General features: G+C 36.0%; 1 protein-coding gene across 4 annotated transcripts in view; it reads left to right on the top strand.

The window, feature by feature from the left end:
* Positions 1 to 21,191, top strand: part of VWC2L (von Willebrand factor C domain containing 2 like) — a 174,131-nt gene that overhangs the window by 28,857 nt on the left and 124,083 nt on the right. For 2 of the 4 annotated variants that reach the window (XM_019633853.1, XM_019633855.1), the window contains exon 3: positions 3,816 to 3,945. The exons of the other annotated variants lie outside the window; for them this stretch is intronic. In XM_019633853.1, coding sequence (XP_019489398.1) covers positions 3,816 to 3,945 — 130 coding nt within the window. The remainder of the gene's footprint in view (positions 1 to 3,815; positions 3,946 to 21,191) is intronic. 4 annotated transcript variants of the gene reach the window in all.

The raw sequence follows: 21,191 nt of genomic DNA, 5'->3' as shown, positions 1-21,191 counted from the left end.
ATATATATATATATATCAGGAAACCCCTTTGAAATTTGGGAACAACTGGGACATTTAGATTTGCCTTGCAAATGTATTCAGTGATAGCAGGAACTACAGATAAAATGCACAGTTTCTGCTTAAACAAGAGCCCACATTAGATATTCAAAACATTAAGCTTGAGGTGTACAGGTTCATAACAGACATACACTCAGGTCATCTAATACACACATTAACTAATAAATTTTACCTTTAACCCTAATTTCAATTAAAATTTACGTAAAGGTATATATAGTGAATGTTCATTCATTTTCCAAAGCTTTCATAGAAATAAAATGTTCTGTGAGATTTCTTAGAAAAAGATTTTCCTGGTATAAAATTGTAGGATGGTGTCATTTAATCATCTTACTTACCAAATCTCTAGCTGACTAAAGCCATGCACTAGACATAATTTCACATGTTCCTTTAAAAAAGCTAGTAAGGATAATTTTTTTTTCCAAGTACCTGTCTCTGTGTCCTCTGTTCCTCTAAGGGTAGCTTTATTGTTTAATCTTTGGTTTTACGGGGACATTTTCAGATTTAATCTATAGTTTTCATGTTGAAGAGCCTGATAAAAGGGAATCTGTAACCAGCTCAGTGCTTAAGATGTAAAGATTTATTCAAAGCACCAAACCTTTCAGAGTTTTACGCTGTAAAGCGGGAAGGGTTTTTAAAGTCTGAACTTAATGTCAAAGTAGCACACGGCTCGCAGCTAAGAAACTTCTTGCTGTCTAAGCAACAATGTCTTTTCAGAAGTGCAGGGGGAAAGCAGGGGCAGGGATGGAAGTCAAGCTGGGCAAGAAAACAACAATGGGTCCGAACGAACGGGTGAGTTTATGAAAGGAAAGAGGCGTGGCAAGCGGACCAAGGGACGTTAGCGGGAAGCCAATGGGTTAAATTTGATGGACAGTTGAGGGGGAGGAGAGGTGCGTATGGAGCAGATGAGAAGAAATGCGCTAAAACAGGGACGTTATATAGGGGGGAAAATGAATGAAAATAAAAGAAGAAATAACATGTTTCAGACAAAAGATTCTGGAGCAGGAGGGGACAGAGTGTGGCATATGAATAAAGCCAGGCTCAGGAAGGATTAGAAGCTGCTGATGGCTACAGTGACATTTTTATTTTTCTAATTTATGTTTCTCATTATTCAAAATCCCTTAAAAATCAGGCACACTTTTATCAGGAAGCCTTGTAGCCAAAGCTCTTACTAAGAGTATTTCTCAGGATTCTAGTGCATGCACACCCAGCCTTCTCTGACTTCAGACAAATGCCCTTGGGTCTCTACTGGACCCATATCCCTTAGTGCTTCTCCCAGATACCAGTGAGTGTAGCCCCAGGCTCCAAGGCTTGAAGATGCCAAGCCCCAAGAACACGAGCCTTGTGGCAACCTGACTTCAGCCTACTCCAATTTTCTACTCACATTTACAGAAGGTTAACAAGCTCTGCAGTTCCATAATGATCTTTGTATGCACTAACTACCCTAGTTACTGGCATTGTCTTCTTTAGCAAAAAGTTTCCTCTATAAATTAATTATTGAGTTGCTAATGGTTATTTCTGGAGACCTGGTATGCATGTGGAAATGTACAAAGCTTTGAAAAGTGAACTACTCAGATGTGAGTGCAGAGAATACAATTTTCGCTATCACTTGGCAGTACAATATAGCGGTTAGGCTGCCAGGAACCAAGTCCTGCCTCTACCCCTTACTGCCTATAGCACCAGGAAAGCTACCGAACCTCTCTCAGCCTATTTCCTCATCTGTGAGATGGAGATCATAAACAATCTTCCTGCACAGGGTTTCTATGAGAAATAAGTAAGCTGACATAGGTAAATTGCTTAGCATGATACCAAGTAATTAATAATGTTCAAAAACATTTGACTTAGAATGGCATTCTTCATAGGTCTGTGTTGGGAATCTAATAGTCCAACACTAAGGTCTTTCTCAAAGACCATAGTTATTTAGAGTTAAACATTTTGCATTGGAAAATTTAGGAGGCCTTTGGGAGTTTTAATGCCAGAATCAGTTCACTAGAGTCGCAGCAGATTAGCCCCTCGTTCAGCAAGAAGGAAGCCAATGAGAACAAAAAATTTACAACTGTGGAAGAACAGAATGTGGAAGCAATGATATTCGTGGATCTCCTTTTTCTCAAATTAGCAATAAGTGTAGGTCAAGTCCTAGCTGTACTTGAGAAGGCTGTGCGAAACTAATTCTTTGCAGTTAACCAAGGGCAGGGGGACACCTTCTGACAATTTGACTTGGGGATTTAAGATACCTTAATGGAGCAATATGGCGGCAAGAATGTCCATCTCTCACACTGCTTCCTTATGAAATGTTTCCTCCATCAAGTAATGTGCTACAGTATCAAATTTTTTCCTTCATTTACTGAGATTATTCAGTAGAGGAGCTTCAAGAAAATCCCAGTGCTTGGGATGATCCATTAGATTCTTCTGAAACGCTTCCCACAACTCCCCACATGACAAAGGGTTTAACTGTACCCTTCAACAAACTAATTGATGCTGAAAAATAGCAACACTTTCCCCACAGATTCTAATTCTCTTGTTCCTGCTGAATTTTAAAGTAAAATAATTAATTGAAAGCTAGATTACCATTCTTCAAGCAGAAAGCAAAGATAAAATTAATTAAAGAAATAATTAGTTGAAAGGTTTCTTACCCCCACAGACTACCTGAATCCAGGAGCACTGATATTACCCAAATTGTCAGGTTTAAGAAGAAACAAGAGCCGACATGGATTATAGACAGTAACCACTGAGACAAAGGCAGAGGGTTTTAATGAACATAACCTGAAAGTGGGGAGCTGTGGCATAGGTTGGAGGCAGAATTTTCTAGGAACAAATGGCTTGATTTGAGAAGTACAGACCCGCATAACTTCTGAGACCTCCAAGTTGTCATTCCAGAATTCTAAACTTCTGTTGCATGAGAAAGGACAGCTAGAACTTGTAAAAAATGAGAAAGTCACAGAGTGGCCACTACTTTAGATTATGTGTGGTACAATTAGTTTCTAGAAAGGAAATAGAAAATCCCAAACTCACTCTTGGTCGGTAAGTACTCTAAAGACAAAAATTGTTTTTTGATTTTTTTACACTTTTTCCTCTAAATTAACCACTTCTCAATTATATTTTTAGACTCTTTGTCTCCTAAATAGTGGCTTTTTAAGTCAATTGATTTTAGTTCATTCACAGAAGCAAGCAGGCAAGATGCAATGTATTCACTCAATTTTCCGAGAAGCAGTACCTGGATGTTTGGATCCCAAATACAATCTCCTCTAAAATTTGCATTGGAAAAACAGTGCTGTTTAGAATCCAGGTTAGCTCGAAAAAAGAGTTCACACAAAGGGTTAGGATGTCCATTTACCATTTTCTTGTTTCTCAGTAATTTTCTTAGGAAGAAAAATTATAAATGGCAAAAACTTATTTTACATGTTCCAGTATCATTCCTCTTTACCAGAGAAAGGCAGAGCAGTCAGCACATGTAGCAACCAAACCAGGAGGCGACATATTAGTTGTCCAAACACATCTTTGGGAAGTAGGAACAGAGACAGGAAAAGTCACACATGAGCTCCCAGTTGCTCATGGCAACCTGATTTGCATGTGGCAGCCCACCTTGGCTTGGATATCCAGGTGGTCTTCAGTTGGGGAAGAACGCTCATATACATGGTGAATGGAGTTAATATAATACAGTAAAGCCAATATAAACACTAATGTTTTGTCTTCTGACAGCATATGAATGTGCAAGCATTAAGTTATAGGAGAAAAGGGGCTAATTTTAGATTTGTTCCTAGCCCTCTCCATGTGAATGGTGCCGCTGTGAGCCCAGCAATGAAGTTCACTGTGTTGTAGCAGACTGCGCAGTTCCTGAGTGTGTCAACCCAGTCTATGAACCAGAACAATGTTGTCCTGTCTGCAAAAATGGTAAGACCGTACTGCATTAGCTTTCACAAAAAGGGTTCAGTGCAAAATACAGATATTTCCCCACCACTCACCATTCAATGCAAGAGCCCTCTAAGATCCGCCTGTGGTTTTTTTTTAGCATGGGCATGGCCAATTTATATTTTTATCCCACCTGAAAGTGAAACTCAACCAGCAATGGGGGAATCCTGCATCTTCCTATCTGGGGAATGAAAGCTTTTATAAGCTGACTTGGTTGGGATGCCTATTATTCATTGTTGACTTATAAGGAGGATATTGGAAAGAACACAGTACCATCTTTTCGTAGTGACTGAATTTCTGTCTCGTGGAGGCAATCCAGCAATTTATTCCATTTCCTAGTGCATAACCCAAGAGAACGAGGAGGATAAATGCCAGGTATTTTGCTGTGGGCATAGATAAGACTTTAGGTTTAAAGTTATCAAATAAGTACAAAATTCAATTATTAATGCACTTAAGTTGAAGTATGAAAAGACTAGAAAGTTTAGGGCTTTTATTCTAAAATTTTATTACAGTGGAATCTTGCTCTCATAGTAATTGCTATAGAGGGGAATTCGGTTTATAAGATTTTGGGTTTCTTTTTGGCCCTCATGGAATGGAGAGGTTGAAATGGTCATATTATGCTAATCATCCAAGATCAAAGTGATGCTGCAGAGACGACAGTGTAATGTCATAAAGCCAGAACAGCATATAAGCAAAGCCAATACCATACTCTTCCTACGGGTCATATACTAACAAGAAATAAATTTCCTCTAGGTACCACTCCACAAATGCCCCCTCTTTGCATTAAAATCTGCTTGAAAAAATGGTTCTAACTTTTAATTAAGCTGAAGTCACTCTAATACTGAGTCCCCTCTGCCCTCTCTTGAATTAACAGTCCCCATCTTCCTCTATTACATGTTGTTCTTTTGTCCTGAATTTGGCATTATGTTAGTTCACCTTCAAATCTTTTACTTTGCAGAATTATAACTAGTAAAGAGAGGTATCAGGTTAGTTAGTTACAGGAAACACAAAAGCAGCTCTGGTTGTTTTTGTAATGATTTTATGTTCTGGTATCTTCCCGAAGGACTTATGAAGAATCCTATGACATTTTTCCAGGCACAGTGTTTACTATTTCTGATCACATAAATCCACTGAGTTGAATATTAAACTGTTCACCTGGCTTCTCCTTTTCTTCTTATCCTTCTCACCCAACTGACCTGTGTCATAGTGACCAACTCTCTGACTTAGAATGTGAAAGAAATATCTTCCTGAAGTTCTAACTTATCTAATATATGCAAAGGTATCAAATTTAAGACTTTCTATTTTAAAAGGATTTTGAAGCAACTGGAGAAGATACAGAGAGAACAATAAGATGATTTAATGGTTGAAAAATAGGACCTAGGAGGGCAGACTGAAGGAGTTAGCATAATTTGTCCTGGAGAAGAGAAGGCTCGAGGGAAAGCTAACTGTCATAAAGTATATGAATGGTTAGTCTAAAGTGGAAGGGGACCTGTTATTTCTCATTTTCTCCAAGGACAGAAGGAAGAAAAAAATCAGCTACCTAATCAATCTTTAAAAATAGGATTGACACGTCTTTGACGGGAGACTTTTTTTTCTAGAAGCAACTGTCTAAATCGGTCCTTGAGGAGCCTCTCTTCCCTAAGTGGCCCTGGTTAGCTTTGTTTCCCATTTAGGGGAAACAAAACTATGCTTACAATTAGAAACTCTTGTCTGAACATAAAATAGTCATAGAATTAAAGAATTCTAGGCCATGTATTTAAAACACAGGTTTTACACATACATCTGCCACATCATCCTGGCTAGCCCACACCAAAGCCTATAATATATCCAGAGCTAATTTCTATGTCAAATGTTAAATCAGCCACTACAAGATAGTCATGCCTAATTTGATGTCACCCAAGATTATCCTATTTCTAGCATGGGCCAGAGTAGGAATTTGTCTTGAAATGAACCCCTCCTTGTAAAAAAAATATAATGAATGGACTTTAATTTCTCAATTAAGTAGTAATCCATTAGTATTCCTGAAGAACATATGTTGATAGAGCAAGATATATTAGCAGAGTTGTCCAAATTTTTGTTCACGGAGCCTTAAAAAATGACTACTTTTGTTTCCTTTTGCCATTTCCAGCCAAACTTCTTTCTTTTTTAAATAAGGAAGTTAACCTGAATTAAAATAAGTAGGAAGACTAACTCTGATTGTACTACAACATTATGACATATCATTGTTTTGTTTTATTTTCATTATCAAATGCCAGTGATTAGTCACTTGTACATAAAAGTAAAGTATAATCATTGCCAAAGATGAGCATATTAAGGACCCCTGGAGAAGCCTTATGCCTTATGACCACCAGTATTACCAGTATTTCATTGGGACAATAGGCTGATCCCAAGTCTTGCTTGTCCTCATTGGAAGCCTAGTCCAGGAAACAGAAACCAGTGACCCATGTGTAGAAAAGCAGCCAGGGGGGGAATCGATGTTTATTATGACAAAATGTAACTAGAACAATTTCTTAAATTTCCAACAAATGATAGGTCTATCTCACTCTGTATGACAAAATTAATTTGCTCATTATAGTATAAACTAATTTTTAAAGTATGATACTATTTTCTTATATTAGAAAGAGACACGGGGACGGGAGGAATCTACGCTATGGATTCAAGGTCGAGGCAATAGATTTTAATTTGTAAACAGTCCTATAATATTTTCTACATTTTCTTAAATCTTCACAAATACTGAAATTTTCAGTTTGCATAAATGCTGATTATCTTGGCTGCCAAATACTTTCTTTGTGCATACTAAGATTGATTGTCCTGCCTTCTTGATTTATAATTTACCAAGAGCAAGAGGCACTAATGATCTAGAAGTCTGAAGCGATAGAATCTACCACTCCTAAACTTAAAACTCAATATTGAGCTAGTCTCAAAACCTTTGTTATCAGAGTATTTAAGAGAAAACAAAACAAGAAAATATATGACATGTGTAGTATTCCAGAAAACAGTAGTGTACCAATGAAAATGTAACAGTTATCTTTAGCTATAAGTATTTTTTAAAAAAATTCAGTGCAAGGTAATCTACTCCCTAGATAAACAATGATAGCCTGTCTTTATTCTAATTTTATTTTAATTTTTCAAAATAAATGTAAAGACACATACTTCTAAATTTTTTCTCCAATGACTACATATATATATATATATATATATATATATATATATATATATATGATTCCTAGTAGTTATCATTGAATGTAGCCAAGTCATAAAATATATTCCATTAAATTAAAGTTAGTTTAGAACCAAGAAAAGACTGTCAATTTACTCTGAATAAAATAGAAACATTTAGGGGATATGTGACTGCCTGGGTAAATACAAAACAGGAGGAGAAAGAAGATAGTAATTTTGTTTTTTTAGGGGGGGTGGAAGATTGAGGGGATTCACATAGGAATTTATTGTTTTTAACAATGTTATTAAGCATTTGCTTCTCCCTCCTCTATACATCCGCAAGCCTGAACAACCCAAATGCCTCCTGAAAGATATGACATTTCCAGACTGTTTTTCTTTTACCAAGATAGTATTACTTTGACCTATCTTTTGGCACCAATCCTTTCCATGTGAATTAATGGATACTCCTTGTGGTTTTATATTTTGTTGTTTTTATAATGTGAAAAAATAGTTTAGTATAGCATCTTCTTAAAGAAAAACATTCTACACTGGAGTGTCATATAAATATTTCAAATATTTGGTAACTGATCATACATTTGACTAGTGAAATATATTATCATTATGGCATCCAGAGGACTAACAGCATTTTTTTTTTTTTTTTTACATTTCATCAGCCAGCATGTCAGTGAGATCTATATTTTCACTGGGATACATAGTCAATCATTATTCATGGTTCTGAAGGAAAAGTCACTTCGTGAAAAATTGGAATAGACAGGAAACACCCACAATATCCTCCATACACGTTAAGTGAAGGGTTTTCATATCTTTTCCAACTAAGTTAAAATTGTCATAAGCCCTGTTAAAATATGAAGATTTCCATATCTCTTCCTCTCTTCTAGTTAGTAGTGAAACAAATATGGCAAGAATCAGACAAGCCAGAAGGGTGAATGGAAGGAAGAAGGCAATGTAGCTGTGGGCAGTGCCCACATAAGAGTAGAAGGGGTTTTAGAGGCACCCGGTGCCTTCTAAAGGTATGTTGAGAGCAAATGTTTGACACACATGATTGTTAACACTCCTAATATAGAAAAAGCTCCTCGAAATAAATAAGAGAAAAACAATTACACAGGAAGGAAGGAAGGAAATGAGAAAAGGCCATACAAAGGAAATACACAGAATCAGAAAACCAAATGTCAAATAAATATATAAAATATATGCTTAACCTCACAAGGGATCGAGAAGAAGATATTAAAGAGATATCAATATTGTACTGATAATTATTTGAGACTGATGATACCTCAAACTGGCAAAAGTATTAAGGGTTGAGAAAATATTGGAGCAACTTTTAAGGAGGTCCTTTCTATCAGAATTTTCATGTAACTTGAAGTCAGCAATGCCGCCTCTTATACTTTGGTCCCACATTTCTGTCCTAAATTTTAACTGCATTTTAAGAGTGCAAAGGTGAGAGAAAACTAATGGTCCTCCAATGAAGTAATGAAATACATTTCAGCCTTTAAAAAGACCCTACTGGCATTTTTTTTTCTGTGTAAAATAAGCAAGGAGTGTATAGAAGACTGCACATTATTTTAAATATAATATAGTAAAGTGCCCTATATATAATACATTTTAAGTTATATATATTTAAAATATTTTTGTTTTTAACTGATATACAATTTTAAATAGATATTAAATTTGTATGTACATTAACAATGATTTAGTGATTACTTGTAGAGAGTAAAAATGAGAAGGTAAAAGGAAGGGTAGATAAGAGATAATCTTTTAAAAATATTAAACCTTTACAGATTGGTGACAATAAAAAAACCCAAAAAAGTACACAAACGGAATTCATAAACAAAATTCAAATATTTAAAGATATGAAAACTATTAATCCTCATTAATAAATTAGATTATTTTTAAATCCTTGTTTCTTATTTTTGTTTGTGGCATAAGGGAAGTTCTGGAAGAATACACACCAGATTTTTAACAGTGATCCAGTGATCAGAAGAGTAATTAAAGCGTAAAAGTGAGAAGGTAGAAGCTGAGAACTTTGACTTTTTGTTTCATGGGCCTCTTTGTGGAATGCATTTTCAAAAAATCTATTTAATTTTTGTAATTTAAAAGGTTATATCAATCCTTTAAACAAAAGATACTTCTAATGTTATTTAAATTCTTTCAGAGGAGAGACAAAACTATTTTTTTTTCTTCTGAAGTATAATATTGATACAAACCAATGGTTACAAACTAAGAAAAAGAACACAGAGAATCTTATTTATGATTAGTAATGAACAACTATTAAAATACTAAATCCCCATTCCAAAACCTTTAAGTTGGGGATTTTAGAGAGGGTATGGAGCTGATATATTGTATAATATATTATATCGCCAGTGGGTCTAGAGCAGCATTCTTCAATAAATCACATGAACATTTCTGCAACAAAATATATGATAATCATACTAAGGAGACTGAATAAATATACAATATCATATTATCTCAGGTCAGGTTTTGATCACAACTGAGTTTTGAGGGCCAGCCCAGTGGTGTGCTGGTTAAGAGCTGGCTTGGGATGCCAGAGGGCCGCGGTTCGGATCCCACATATGAGGGCCAGTGACACTGCCCTCTACAGCTAAGATGCTGAACAACAGCTCAACTTGGAGCTGGGCTACTATGAGTCTCCAGTGAAGGGTAGGCTGCAGTCCCTGTGGCAGTGGTTGCCATGGGCTACCGTGTGTAGCCAGCAGCCAGCGTGAGCGGCCAGGAGCCGCAGTGAGAGACCGTCCAGAAGCCGGCAACTGATCTGCCTCTCCCGGGAAGAGCGCAATGATGGTGCCAATTTAGGCCAGTGAAGCAACGTCCTCCACAACTAGACTGAAGAACAAAATGACAGCAACTTGTCTGTTCCCCTTCCCCAATTCCCCAGCGCTGTTCCCATCCCCCCAACTCCCCAATAAAAATCTTTAAAAAAACAAAAAAACAAAAACACAACTGAGTTTTGGTATCAAAATTATGAAAAACTATTTGGTTTTCAGAGATTGTGAGAAAAGGATTGTATATTTGTGTTAGCAAACAGAATCTAGTAGTAGGTTAAAATAATTATTCATTCCAACCAAGTGGAGTTTACAAACATAGTTTAAAATTAGGAAGTCTATTAATACAATTTATTCCATTACTAAATTGAAGAGAAAAATCATATTATCATTTCTATACATACATAAAAACATTAGACATAAATCGGCAAAAAAAATATTGACAAAATCTCTTGATAAAATAAGACTAAGTGGATACTTTTTACATGATAAACTATATCTATCTCATGCCAAAAAGGGTTAATAGGTAAATGCTAAAGGCATTCTTGATAAAGTCAGGAATTAGACAATGATGCCCACTATTAAAGTTTCACATAGACATTAGATACGAACTAGCTAATGTAATTAGAAAAAAATCAGAGGAGAAAAATTAGAAAGGATATAAAACTGTTACATTGGCATATGATATAATTGTATACTTGAAAAACCCAAGAAAATAGATTGAAAACTACTATAAAGAGAATTTAGTAAGATGGGGTACAAAAGAAATGTATAGATCTTCATATATATATATATATATATATATATATATATATATATATATATATATATATATATATATATAGAAATTGTGTCGCTGGTACCTGGTGCAGAGAGATCAATGCAATATAATGGAAAGTTCATGAACAGACTTAACAACATATGAAAATTTGGTATATGGTAGGTAAAGTAGTATTTCAAGTCAATGGCAATTTGAAAACAAACTGGATAGTTGTCTAAAAAATAATGTAAAATTCCTACCTTATCTTAGAATTCATAAAAAAACTTCAATTCAATGAAAATTTAAATATAAACTGTTTTCCAAACAGTACAAGAAGAAAACGTGGACAATCTGATTTATGATCTTAAAATTTTCTAATCTAGATTTTAAAATCAAACAAGAAACTGCATATAGCAAAAGAAAACAAAATATCACTGTAAACAAATTTGACACTGGGGGGAAAATTAATCTTATATCCCAAAGAATTAATCTCTTTCATAGAATAAGAGCTCTTAGAAATTGATAAGGAAAATGACCAACAAGTCTATTTTAAAACCGAGCAAAGAACTTCAAAAGTCATTACACACACACGCACACACACACGCACAAAAACAAATGCAAAAAAAAGTTTCTAAAACATATGAAAAATTGCTCAAATGTCTTATAAAAAGAAAAATGCAAATGAAAATTTGATACTATTTTTTTTACTTACAGATTGGCAAAAATCCTAAAATTTAATAACCCATTTTGTTGTTGATACTGTGCTAAAACAGGCAATCTTTCCTATTGCTGGTGCATTTATAAATTGGTACAACCCCCTGGAAGGAAATTTGACAATATATGTCAAAATCAAAGTACACATGTCTTTTACCTCAGTAATAACACTTCTATTCACAAATGTGTGAAATGACAAATAAGCAGTGTTAATCGTTTTCAGTGTTGTACTTCCAGTTTTCTAATTAATGAAAAATGATCGGAAAATTTGTAGAAATGACTATAGATTTAAAATTTCTTTTAATGTATTATTGATTGATAGTCAAAATAGAGCTAATTTATTTTTTTAAATATTCAATAGTTGTATTGCATTATAATTTAATTAGCTCCTATTTAACTTTCTTTTATTTTTTCATCTCATAATACATTTTTAAACTTTAATTTCACATGGTTCAAAATTGTAATAGAAATCTACTTAGCATCAACATGATGATAGGCTACATTTTTTTAAAACATTAAAATAAATAAAATGGAAGATATATGTATACAGTTTAAAAATTATAAAACCATACTAAGAACTATTGACAAAGTAATAAGTAAGGAGACATACTAGATTTCTCAATGTGAAAACTCCAATTTGTTAGGTTGCAATTTCTCTAATGATAAATTAAATGGAAATCCTATCAAATTTTCAAAAGTGATGTAATTTTGTTTTTCGAAGTTGACAAAAGTTGAAAAATTCAAGTACATGAAAAAGAATGCACTTAGTAAGATGGGGGGATTCAATTTGCTGGATATGTTAAAATAATATATAAAGATAATTTTTTATAACAGTGTGTAGTGGAACAACAATAATCAGATAAATGGAATAGAAAATCAGAAAGTAACCAATATTTGTATTACAATTTGGTATACAATTAAAGTGACATCCAAGTATCAGATGAAAAAACTAACATTCTAAAATTATATGATAAAGGTTAATCGTTTTTTTAAAGTGAAATTGCATTCCTGTCTGACCCATTATATAAAAACAAATTTCTGTTTCATTAAAGGACTAACTCTAAAAAATAAATTCCTAACGGAATTTTAAAAATATAAACCTTGTGCAGTCAAACAAAAAGCAAATAAAGAATATATGAAAGAAAAAATAAAATTCAAATTAGGTAACTTATCATTTTATTTATAAATTTTTTCATAAATTAAAAGAAGACAATGTCTAATTTTATCAAGGCAAAATGCAATAGGCATTTTCACTACTGGTGAGAATGTAAGCTGATATATCCTCTCTGAAGGGCAACAAAAGTGTGTGGATCTTTGACCCAGCAATATCACTTCTAGAAATTGATTAAAAAGAAATAATTAGATAAGTATATAAAGATATGTATAGAGACATTTAATACAGAATTGTTTACAATGGCAAAAACTGGGAAAACCAGAAACCTAAATAGTCAACAATTGGGTGGTTGTTTAGAACAACTATAGTATATGTACATGGACTGACTACTAAGAATGTTAATGGTTCTTAACTCTGAACAATAGGCTAATGGGTGATTTTTTTTCCTTTCTTCCCTTTGCTAGCCCATATTTTTCAAATTTCCTACAACAAATATGCATTATCTTTGTGATTTAAAAGAGAAAATAGCAAAAATTCTCTTAAAAGATCATACAAAAGTATTCTCACTATTTTCATAATTTATGTGAGTCACTATTTAGAAATTACACTATAATGTGTCACTTACCAGAAATTGCACTATAAATCCTTGTTACAATTCGTACTCCATAAATTAACTAACCAACTAACAATTCTACCACTTGACTTTCAATTCCTTAACTATGAGATTCTTTAGGAAGTGTTTGGAACCCCTCATTGCCCATTTAATGCACCTATGAGAACAATTGCTAAAATGTTCACTGAGGTATATTCATTTACACTTTCATGATGTTATTTTGCAAAATCAGTCTTTTAAGTTCGAATATTGGATGCAGTTTCTCACCTTAATTTGATATTTTCTCACTTCCTCTTAGGTAGATAATTGTAACAAGTGAAATAGACATAAAGCAAACACAGTGAAGATGAAAAATTTTCTGGCAACTGTACATACCTTTTGCTACAGTTTCCCTAAAAATAGTTCATGATAAAAGCAGATCCTAGAAACGCAGTTTCAAAGTCTGCATTTCATTGATTCCATAACTGAAGGTCAGAATTATCATATTCGTATAAAGTAGATGTCAAAACAGAGTAATTATAAATAGCTATTTTAATGAGCCAAACAATAATTTTCTATTGCTTTCATAGAGCTTCCTCCAAAATATGAAAGGAAATATTTATATTTATGTTGTCTTAAACCAACGGGATTCCCTCTTAATTCATCAGCAAATTAGATTTCAAAAACATTATTGCACAATGTTGACACAATGAAAATTAATGCCAGATTCATTTCCTGCTAAGCACATTTTTTTTTTTTAATTATCAGAGCTACCCAGTCCTTCAGAAAATGAAGGAAGGCCAACGCATGGAAAAATGTGAACGTTTTCTCTGTGTGTCCTCTGCCATATATAGGAAATGCTTAGGGACCACATGTTCCCTACAAAAACATTTGGAATGTGGAGTCATCTCCCACAAAGCCCACACTCACTCCCTTGAGAACAGACACATTAGGAAGTTGCACTTACTCCCTCAAGCACCATAGAACACTTCAGTGTTCAACACACCTCCCCACAGAAAACCTCAGAAACCAGAGGGAGGGTATTGAACACACATGTACTGAATGTCTTGTTTCTAAACGTTCATAGAACCTCAAGGTAATCTGGCTCAAAAATAGTAGCCTGGCAGGGTGTTGAATGGATCTCCCAGAAGTGACGGTGCATTTCTAGCCTTAACTCCACCTTCTATCTTATTCTTGAGCCACTCTTCAATGATCATTTTATGGAATATTGTTAACTTCTAGGATTGTAGGCAGAAATATGAAATAAACACCTCTGTTAACTGGGGATTGCAGTAAAAGGGCAGTTGAGAACAACAGCAGGTCCCTTGGGAGCTGGATTTGATTCTAGGAGTCATTAAGTGGGACAGGGTCTTACTGGGAAGCCAAGGCAATTCAGTCTTGCCAAGATTCATGAACTCATGGAAATAATTCATCTCTCTAGGGTAGGCTTACATCACTGGCCATGGGAGAGCCTCACTGAGGGCGCAACACAACTGCTTGGCCTCAGGAGGGTGGCAGCATCAGTCTATAATGACCGGCTGTGTGAGCTCTCACTCACATAGCCCACATGCCCACGGCTGTCTCAGGGACACCCAGAGACCAATGGGTCACTGGTAATGATGAAGGTACACATAAAGTCTCAGGGTCTCGTTTCCTCCAAACCTCTTAGGATGCTGTACTTGCTCTAGCCGTGCGGAAACAAGGCTTTTCAGAGAGATGGAGGCCCTGGGCAAGCTGTGTCCCACCTCCCCCACCACCTTTCCCCCGCATTCATTAGTATAAACCTTGTGCAGTCAGACAAAAACCAAAGTGGCCATGCAAATAGTGTTCCTTGACCTTCTTTGAATTTAAATGTCTTCGAAAGCACTTATTGGAGCAAGAAAAGCCTAGGCGGCCTTGAGGAAGGTGCTAGTCCATCTTTCAGAGATCTGAAGCAAGAATCTCTACTGGACTCATCCCTGAGGCCTGATTCCCAGCGTCCCTTTCTTCCAGTTAAGATGAAACCTCTTGGGCCTCTACATTTCATGTCACTGGAAAAGAAAAGACCCAGAAGTCGGGGAGTTCCTTAACAGATCCTAATACCTCCTTGGTCAACAGTGACAGACTTTACTGTTGGGTTTAAGGCAGTTAGAACTGATTTGTCCCTGCTTATCTCAGACCCCACCAGAAGCCCAGGGCTACCAGGACACCCCTCCACCCCTGGACTCTGATCTTCAGTCAGTTCTGTGGGCTATGGGGTAACACCCAAACCCACCACTTCCGATTCCTGCTACCTGCTTTTTCATTCTCCATCACACCTCCGGCCCCCTGAATAATATCGATTTCACTTATTTGATTGCTTTTCTCCCCTCCTTACACAAGTATGAACTCCAGGCAGGCAAAGCTTTTTCTCTGTTTTGTTCACAGTTATATCTCCACTACCTACAACACGTTGTAGATGCAAACATATGTTTTTGAATAAATGAATGAATAAATAAGCACCCATATTTTGCCTTTGGAAGCACTAAAATGTTAAATAAGAAATTTGATTCTTTGAGTTATTTTACATTCTCTTCAAAAGTATTAGTCTTCTATTGCATAGAGAAGTGTTGTCCTATAGAGAGCCTAAAATGCATTATGTGATAGGAAGGAAGGGGCTTATTGGAAGCTTTCTTTCCTAATTAAGTTTGCTTTAGTTTACCACTAAGATTAGTGGTACATGTATCGATGGAAGGCATTTTAGGGTGATCTGGGGGAGACAGGCTGATTGACAGGGGAAAACAAGTCCAATTTGATCTTGTCCTGCTTCATAATCTTGCCATAAATCTCTGTTTCTTAAGAACTAACTTGATTACTTAACGTAACATATGAATGGATCACTTTAGCACAAAATTAATGTAACACGTTAGTCAGTGTTATCCTTAATGATATATATATTCTATCTCACCGTAGTGATTGGACTTTGAAGCATTATGAAGCCATGAACATCGACTGAATTTGTGATTTCTCAGGGCTTGGTACAATCCGCTGAACTGACTGTGCAGACACAGAAAAAAATTCAGAAAACGTGACTGATAATTGGGACAGAGGCAGAAAAACCGACTGCAAAGGATCATAATTAATTCTAGAAATCAAACTGTGCAACTGGAAAAGAAACCAGAAATATGACCTAAAACAGGGACAGAGCTCACTAACCGATCTCTTTTATAGCACTAATTATTGGGGAACTCTCCAAGGAGTGCTGTGGCTGAGGCAGGGACCCCTTGCAGTAATCCTTCTGATATTTAAATGTAGCTCTGAGCTGCTTCAAATCAATCTATCAGAAATGCTAAACCTCCTTTGGAACATATGTATGGCTGGATACCCCTTCATTGAGAAAAGGGAATGGAAGTTCCTGCGTGCATACTTCTTTGGCTTACATGAGCTGCATTTGTACAAGGTGATGGCCGGAGCAGCCATAGACGCTGCTGCTCGTCAGGGGAGATAACCGGCCAGCCCCGAGTCCTCCCTTCCTTTCACCCGTCACTTTTATGTGTTCTGCAGAAAGGTCCATAAAGCAACACACCTACCTTCTGGAAGGCTAAGCTCAGTTAGTTTTAAACGTAGGTAAACAACAAAATCGGCGGCAGCATTGTATCCAAATCTTGAAAGCCTGCCTGCTACAACTTTCTCTGTTTGGATTTAAAATAAAAGCAAGATGTAAGGCACGAGGGGCTGATGTCATGTGTTGAAGTTGCAGGGTGCTCGGAGGCATCTGTTTGCTTTCTCCTGCCTGCTTTGATTTGATGATTTCTTTAAAAACGGAGATAGATGACAACATAGGAGGAGAGCTGCAGTGTGGAGGAGAGCAGAGGAGCCTTTTGAGCCAGAATTCCTGCAGGTTCGTGGTAAAAAAAAAAAGCTTTATTGGATTCTGTTGTAACTCCCAGTAAATGCGATCGTCAGGTCCCTGAGCTGAGTAATCAGCCCCCACGCATCATCCTCTGAGGTATACTCAAGCTTTTCAGCCCACCAAAACTAATGCCCCTTCTAGCCTGCCAACATATACATCCACATATACACACATTTATAAATACTTTCTCACAATTTTTTTCATTTTCATAATTAATGTCACTAAAATTTAAAGGAAAATAGCTGGGACATCAGGTATTAATGACACCAATTAAGTTACATATTTTTGGGGTGTTTATCAAATGACTAGGTCATCCAATATAGGTTCAATTAGTTTAAGTGTGGGGAAGAGTAAACCCAGGTTAACAGGGAGACAGTAGGAAGGTACCGGACCAGAGAAAGAGAACACCTGGAATAATAGGTGCCTGTAGGATGAGCAAGGGAGCAATGAATGCTGGGAGATTGACATAGAAAGGGATGTCTGCTGATGGCACATGCTGAGGGAAATCGTTTCCTTTTTCATGTATTTTCCAAATGACTAGTCTATTACTGATAATTAATCTAACTACTAAGACTGACACTAGCATTCATGTATTAAGCCCTTATATATTCTAGGTGCGATGCAGATAGTAACATGTTTAATCTTTACAATGATCCTATAAAGAGGAAACAATAATAATTGTTAACTTGCAGGGGAGGAAACCAAGATTTAGGTAAACAAATTACCCTCAGATATATATCTGGGGTTTGAGCCCTGCTCTATCAAACTCTAAAGCCAGTCATGTTTAACCAGTAGTCCCCAATGTAACTCCAGGTCAACAGCATCACCATTATCTGGGAACCAGTTCAAAATGCAACCTTCTCAACCCACCCCAAAGCTACAGAATCTGAAATTCTGGAAGCGGAACACAGCATTCCGTGTCTTAACAAGGCTCCTAGGAGTTTCTGCTGCTCCAAGTTTGAGAACCATGTATGTCTTCTCAGGCGTCCACTAGGGAGCCTGTTCTCTTTCAAGCAAAGAATAAGTGTGTGTGTCGGGGGTAGTAAAAGCTGAAATAGTTACCAGCCAACGGTACCTGAGAGAATGTTATACTAGGACAAGAAGTACGACAAGGCCGTAAAGGAAGCATCAGACCACAAAACACTCTAGTCAAAGCAAGGCCGCTTGGATTGGGCCAGATCTAGGAGTGGTAAATTCCAGTGGGGGCAAAGGCAGGCCCCCAGGGCTTAGAAGCAAGCACGTGAGAGCTACCAGGGAGAAGGTGTTCAGGTTGAGCTGTCAAGAATGCTCAAATCTAAAGATATTTCTTAATAATGGAGCCATGATCATTGAGTGCTAAATTCAACTGACTTTTAAAGGCAGCAAAAGTCACTAGAGAAAGCACAAGGAAAGGCAATGTGAGATGAATGTCATGACAGTTGACCCTTGAACAACCTTTATCCACAGGTGATTGGTTCCGGAACACCCTGAGAACACCAAAATCGACAGATACTCAAGTCCCTGATATAGAATGGGTAGAACAATGCGTAGTGTCAGTCCTCTGCATCCAGGGATTTCCAACTGTGGACTCAAAGGACTGTTTTTGATCCACGGTTGGTTGAATCAGTTAATGTGAAACCTGGGGAATGGACAGATGACTATATTTATTGAAAAATATATGTGTATCAGTGGCCTGGTACAGTTCAAACCCATGTTGTTCAAGGGTCAACTGTATTGCTAATTCATCCTCATTCATCCTGTTCCTCTCTACTGCTCCACTATGAATAAGCGATTGTTTCAAGTGAAGTATTCTTTCTGGATTTAAGTTACGGTAACTATTAACCTTTTATAAGTCATAATTATATTTAAGAATATTTTATTCTGGTTAAACAGCTGTATCAAGGTCTAACAGACATAAAATGAACTCTACACTTTTAAAGTGTACAATTTGATGTTTTGATATATGTACACCTGTGAAACCATTACTATAGTCAAGGTAGTGCCCATATCCAACACTCCCCAAACTTTCTTCATGTTCTTTTGTAATTCTTCCCCCCTGCCCTTTTTTGTCCCATCCCCTCCCAGGCAACCTCTGTTCTGCTTTCTGTCGTTATACATAAATTTGTGTTTCTTAGAACTTTATATAAATGGGATTAGTCTTTCATCCGGCATGATTGCTTTGAACTTCATTCATGTTGTAGCATGTATCAATAGTTCATTCCCTTTTTACTGCTGAATACTGTGTTGATATACCACAGTATAATTTATCCATTCACTCGTCCATGAACATTTGGGTTGTTTCCAATTTTTGACTATTACAAACAAAGCTACTTTAAACTTTCTCAGACAAGTCTTTGTACGGATAGATGCCTTATTTTCTATAGTGAAAATACCTAGAAATAGAATGCTAGATCATATGGTAGGTGTATATGTCGCTTCTTCTTTTTAATGCTAAGTAATTTCAAAGTGACTGTGCTATTTCAATTTCCCATAAAAAATGTAGGAGAGTGCCAGTTGCGCTACATTCTCACCAATGTTTGGGTTCATCCATACTGTTCAATTTTAGCTACTCTAACAGAAGTGTGTATTATTATTATTTTATTATGGGGTTAAACTGCATTTTCCTAATGACTTTTGATATTGAGCATCTTTTCATATACTAATTTTCCATCTGTATATTGTCTTTAGAGTAATGTCTGCTCAAATCCTTTGCCCTTTAGTCTCTTAATTGGGTTGCTTGTTTTTGTATTGAGTTTGGAGAGTTCTTTACATATTGTAGCGACGAGTTCTTTATTAGACATATGCTTTGCAAATATTTTCTCTCAGACTTTGGCATGTCTTTTTCATCCCCTTAACAGGGTTGTTTGAAGAGAAGAGGTTTTTAATTATGATGAAGTCCAATTTACCAATGTTTTCTTTTATGAATTGTGCTTTTGGTGTTGTAAATAAGACATCATGACCATAACCAAGGTGAAAAGTTGTTTCCCTATTTTTCTTCTAGAAGTATTTTAGTTTTAGATTTTACATTTAGGTCTATGATCCATTTTGAGTTATTTTGTGAACGTGACACAAGAAAGTGATTGAAGGGTTATTTTTAATATAGATATCCAATTGTTTTAGCACCGTTTGTTGAAAAAGTATTCTTTATCCACCAAATTATATTTACAAATCAGATGTTCATAGATGTTTATATATGTTTTCATCATTTCTGAACTCTTCATCCTGTTCCACTGACAGTGTTTTGACTATTGTAGGTTTTTTTGTATTTCTGTTTAAAAGTTTTTATAAAACTAAAAGTATTTATTGTTGGCACTGCACTGAATACATACATCATTTTAAGGAGAATTGAGATTTTAAGTATGTTGAGTCTTTTGATTAATGAATATGGTATGTCTCTCTGTTTATTTAGTTCTTTAATTTTTTCATCACTTATGTAGCTCACGGAGGCTGCTGGCTGCTCACGCTGGCTGCTGGCTACACACGGTAGCCCATGACAACCCACTGCCACAGGGGCTGCAGCCTACACCGTAGCTGGTGACTCCCAGCAGCCCAGCTCTAGGTCGAGCTGTTGTTCAGCATCTTAGCTGTAGAGGGCAGTGTTACTAGCCCTCATATGTGGGATCCAATCCAGGGCCCTCTGGCTTTCCAAGCCAGCTCTTAAACAACACGCCACTCGGCCGGCCCGGATGGAGATTGAGTTTCGTTAAAGGCTTTTTCAGTGTCAATTAAGATGATCACGTGATTTTCTTTTATAGTTTTTAATATAGTGAATTACATTGATTGATTTTCAAATATTAAGCCAGCCTTATATTTTTATGATAAATAATATTTGGCCATGATGTACTATCCTTTTATTATATTGCTGAATTTGATTTGCTAAAATTGTGTTTAATTTTTTAACAATATTGAGTCTTCTGATCTATGTATATGAGGCATATTAGTCTGTAGTTTTCCTATTTTTTATTTATTTTTCTTAGGTTTGGATATCAAGGTATTGCTGACCACATAGAATGAGTTAGGAAAGTATTTCCTAATTTTTCAATTTTATGAAGAGTTTGTATAGAATTTGTATTAATTTTCCATTATATGTTTGGCGGAATTCACCAATGACCTATGAAGTTATCTGAGCTTCAAGTTTCTCTGTGGAAAGATTTTCAAAACAAATTTATTTAATAGATGTAGGGGAATTTGGGTTATTTCATCCTGAGCTAGCATTGGAAATTTCTGTCTTCAAGGAA

Source organism: Hipposideros armiger, unplaced genomic scaffold (genome assembly GCF_001890085.2).
Source record: "Hipposideros armiger isolate ML-2016 unplaced genomic scaffold, ASM189008v1 scaffold_1419, whole genome shotgun sequence".
Lineage (NCBI taxonomy): Eukaryota > Metazoa > Chordata > Mammalia > Chiroptera > Hipposideridae > Hipposideros > Hipposideros armiger.
The sequence above is the reverse complement of the archived record's forward strand: the minus strand, read 5'-3'. Positions and strand labels throughout refer to the sequence as shown.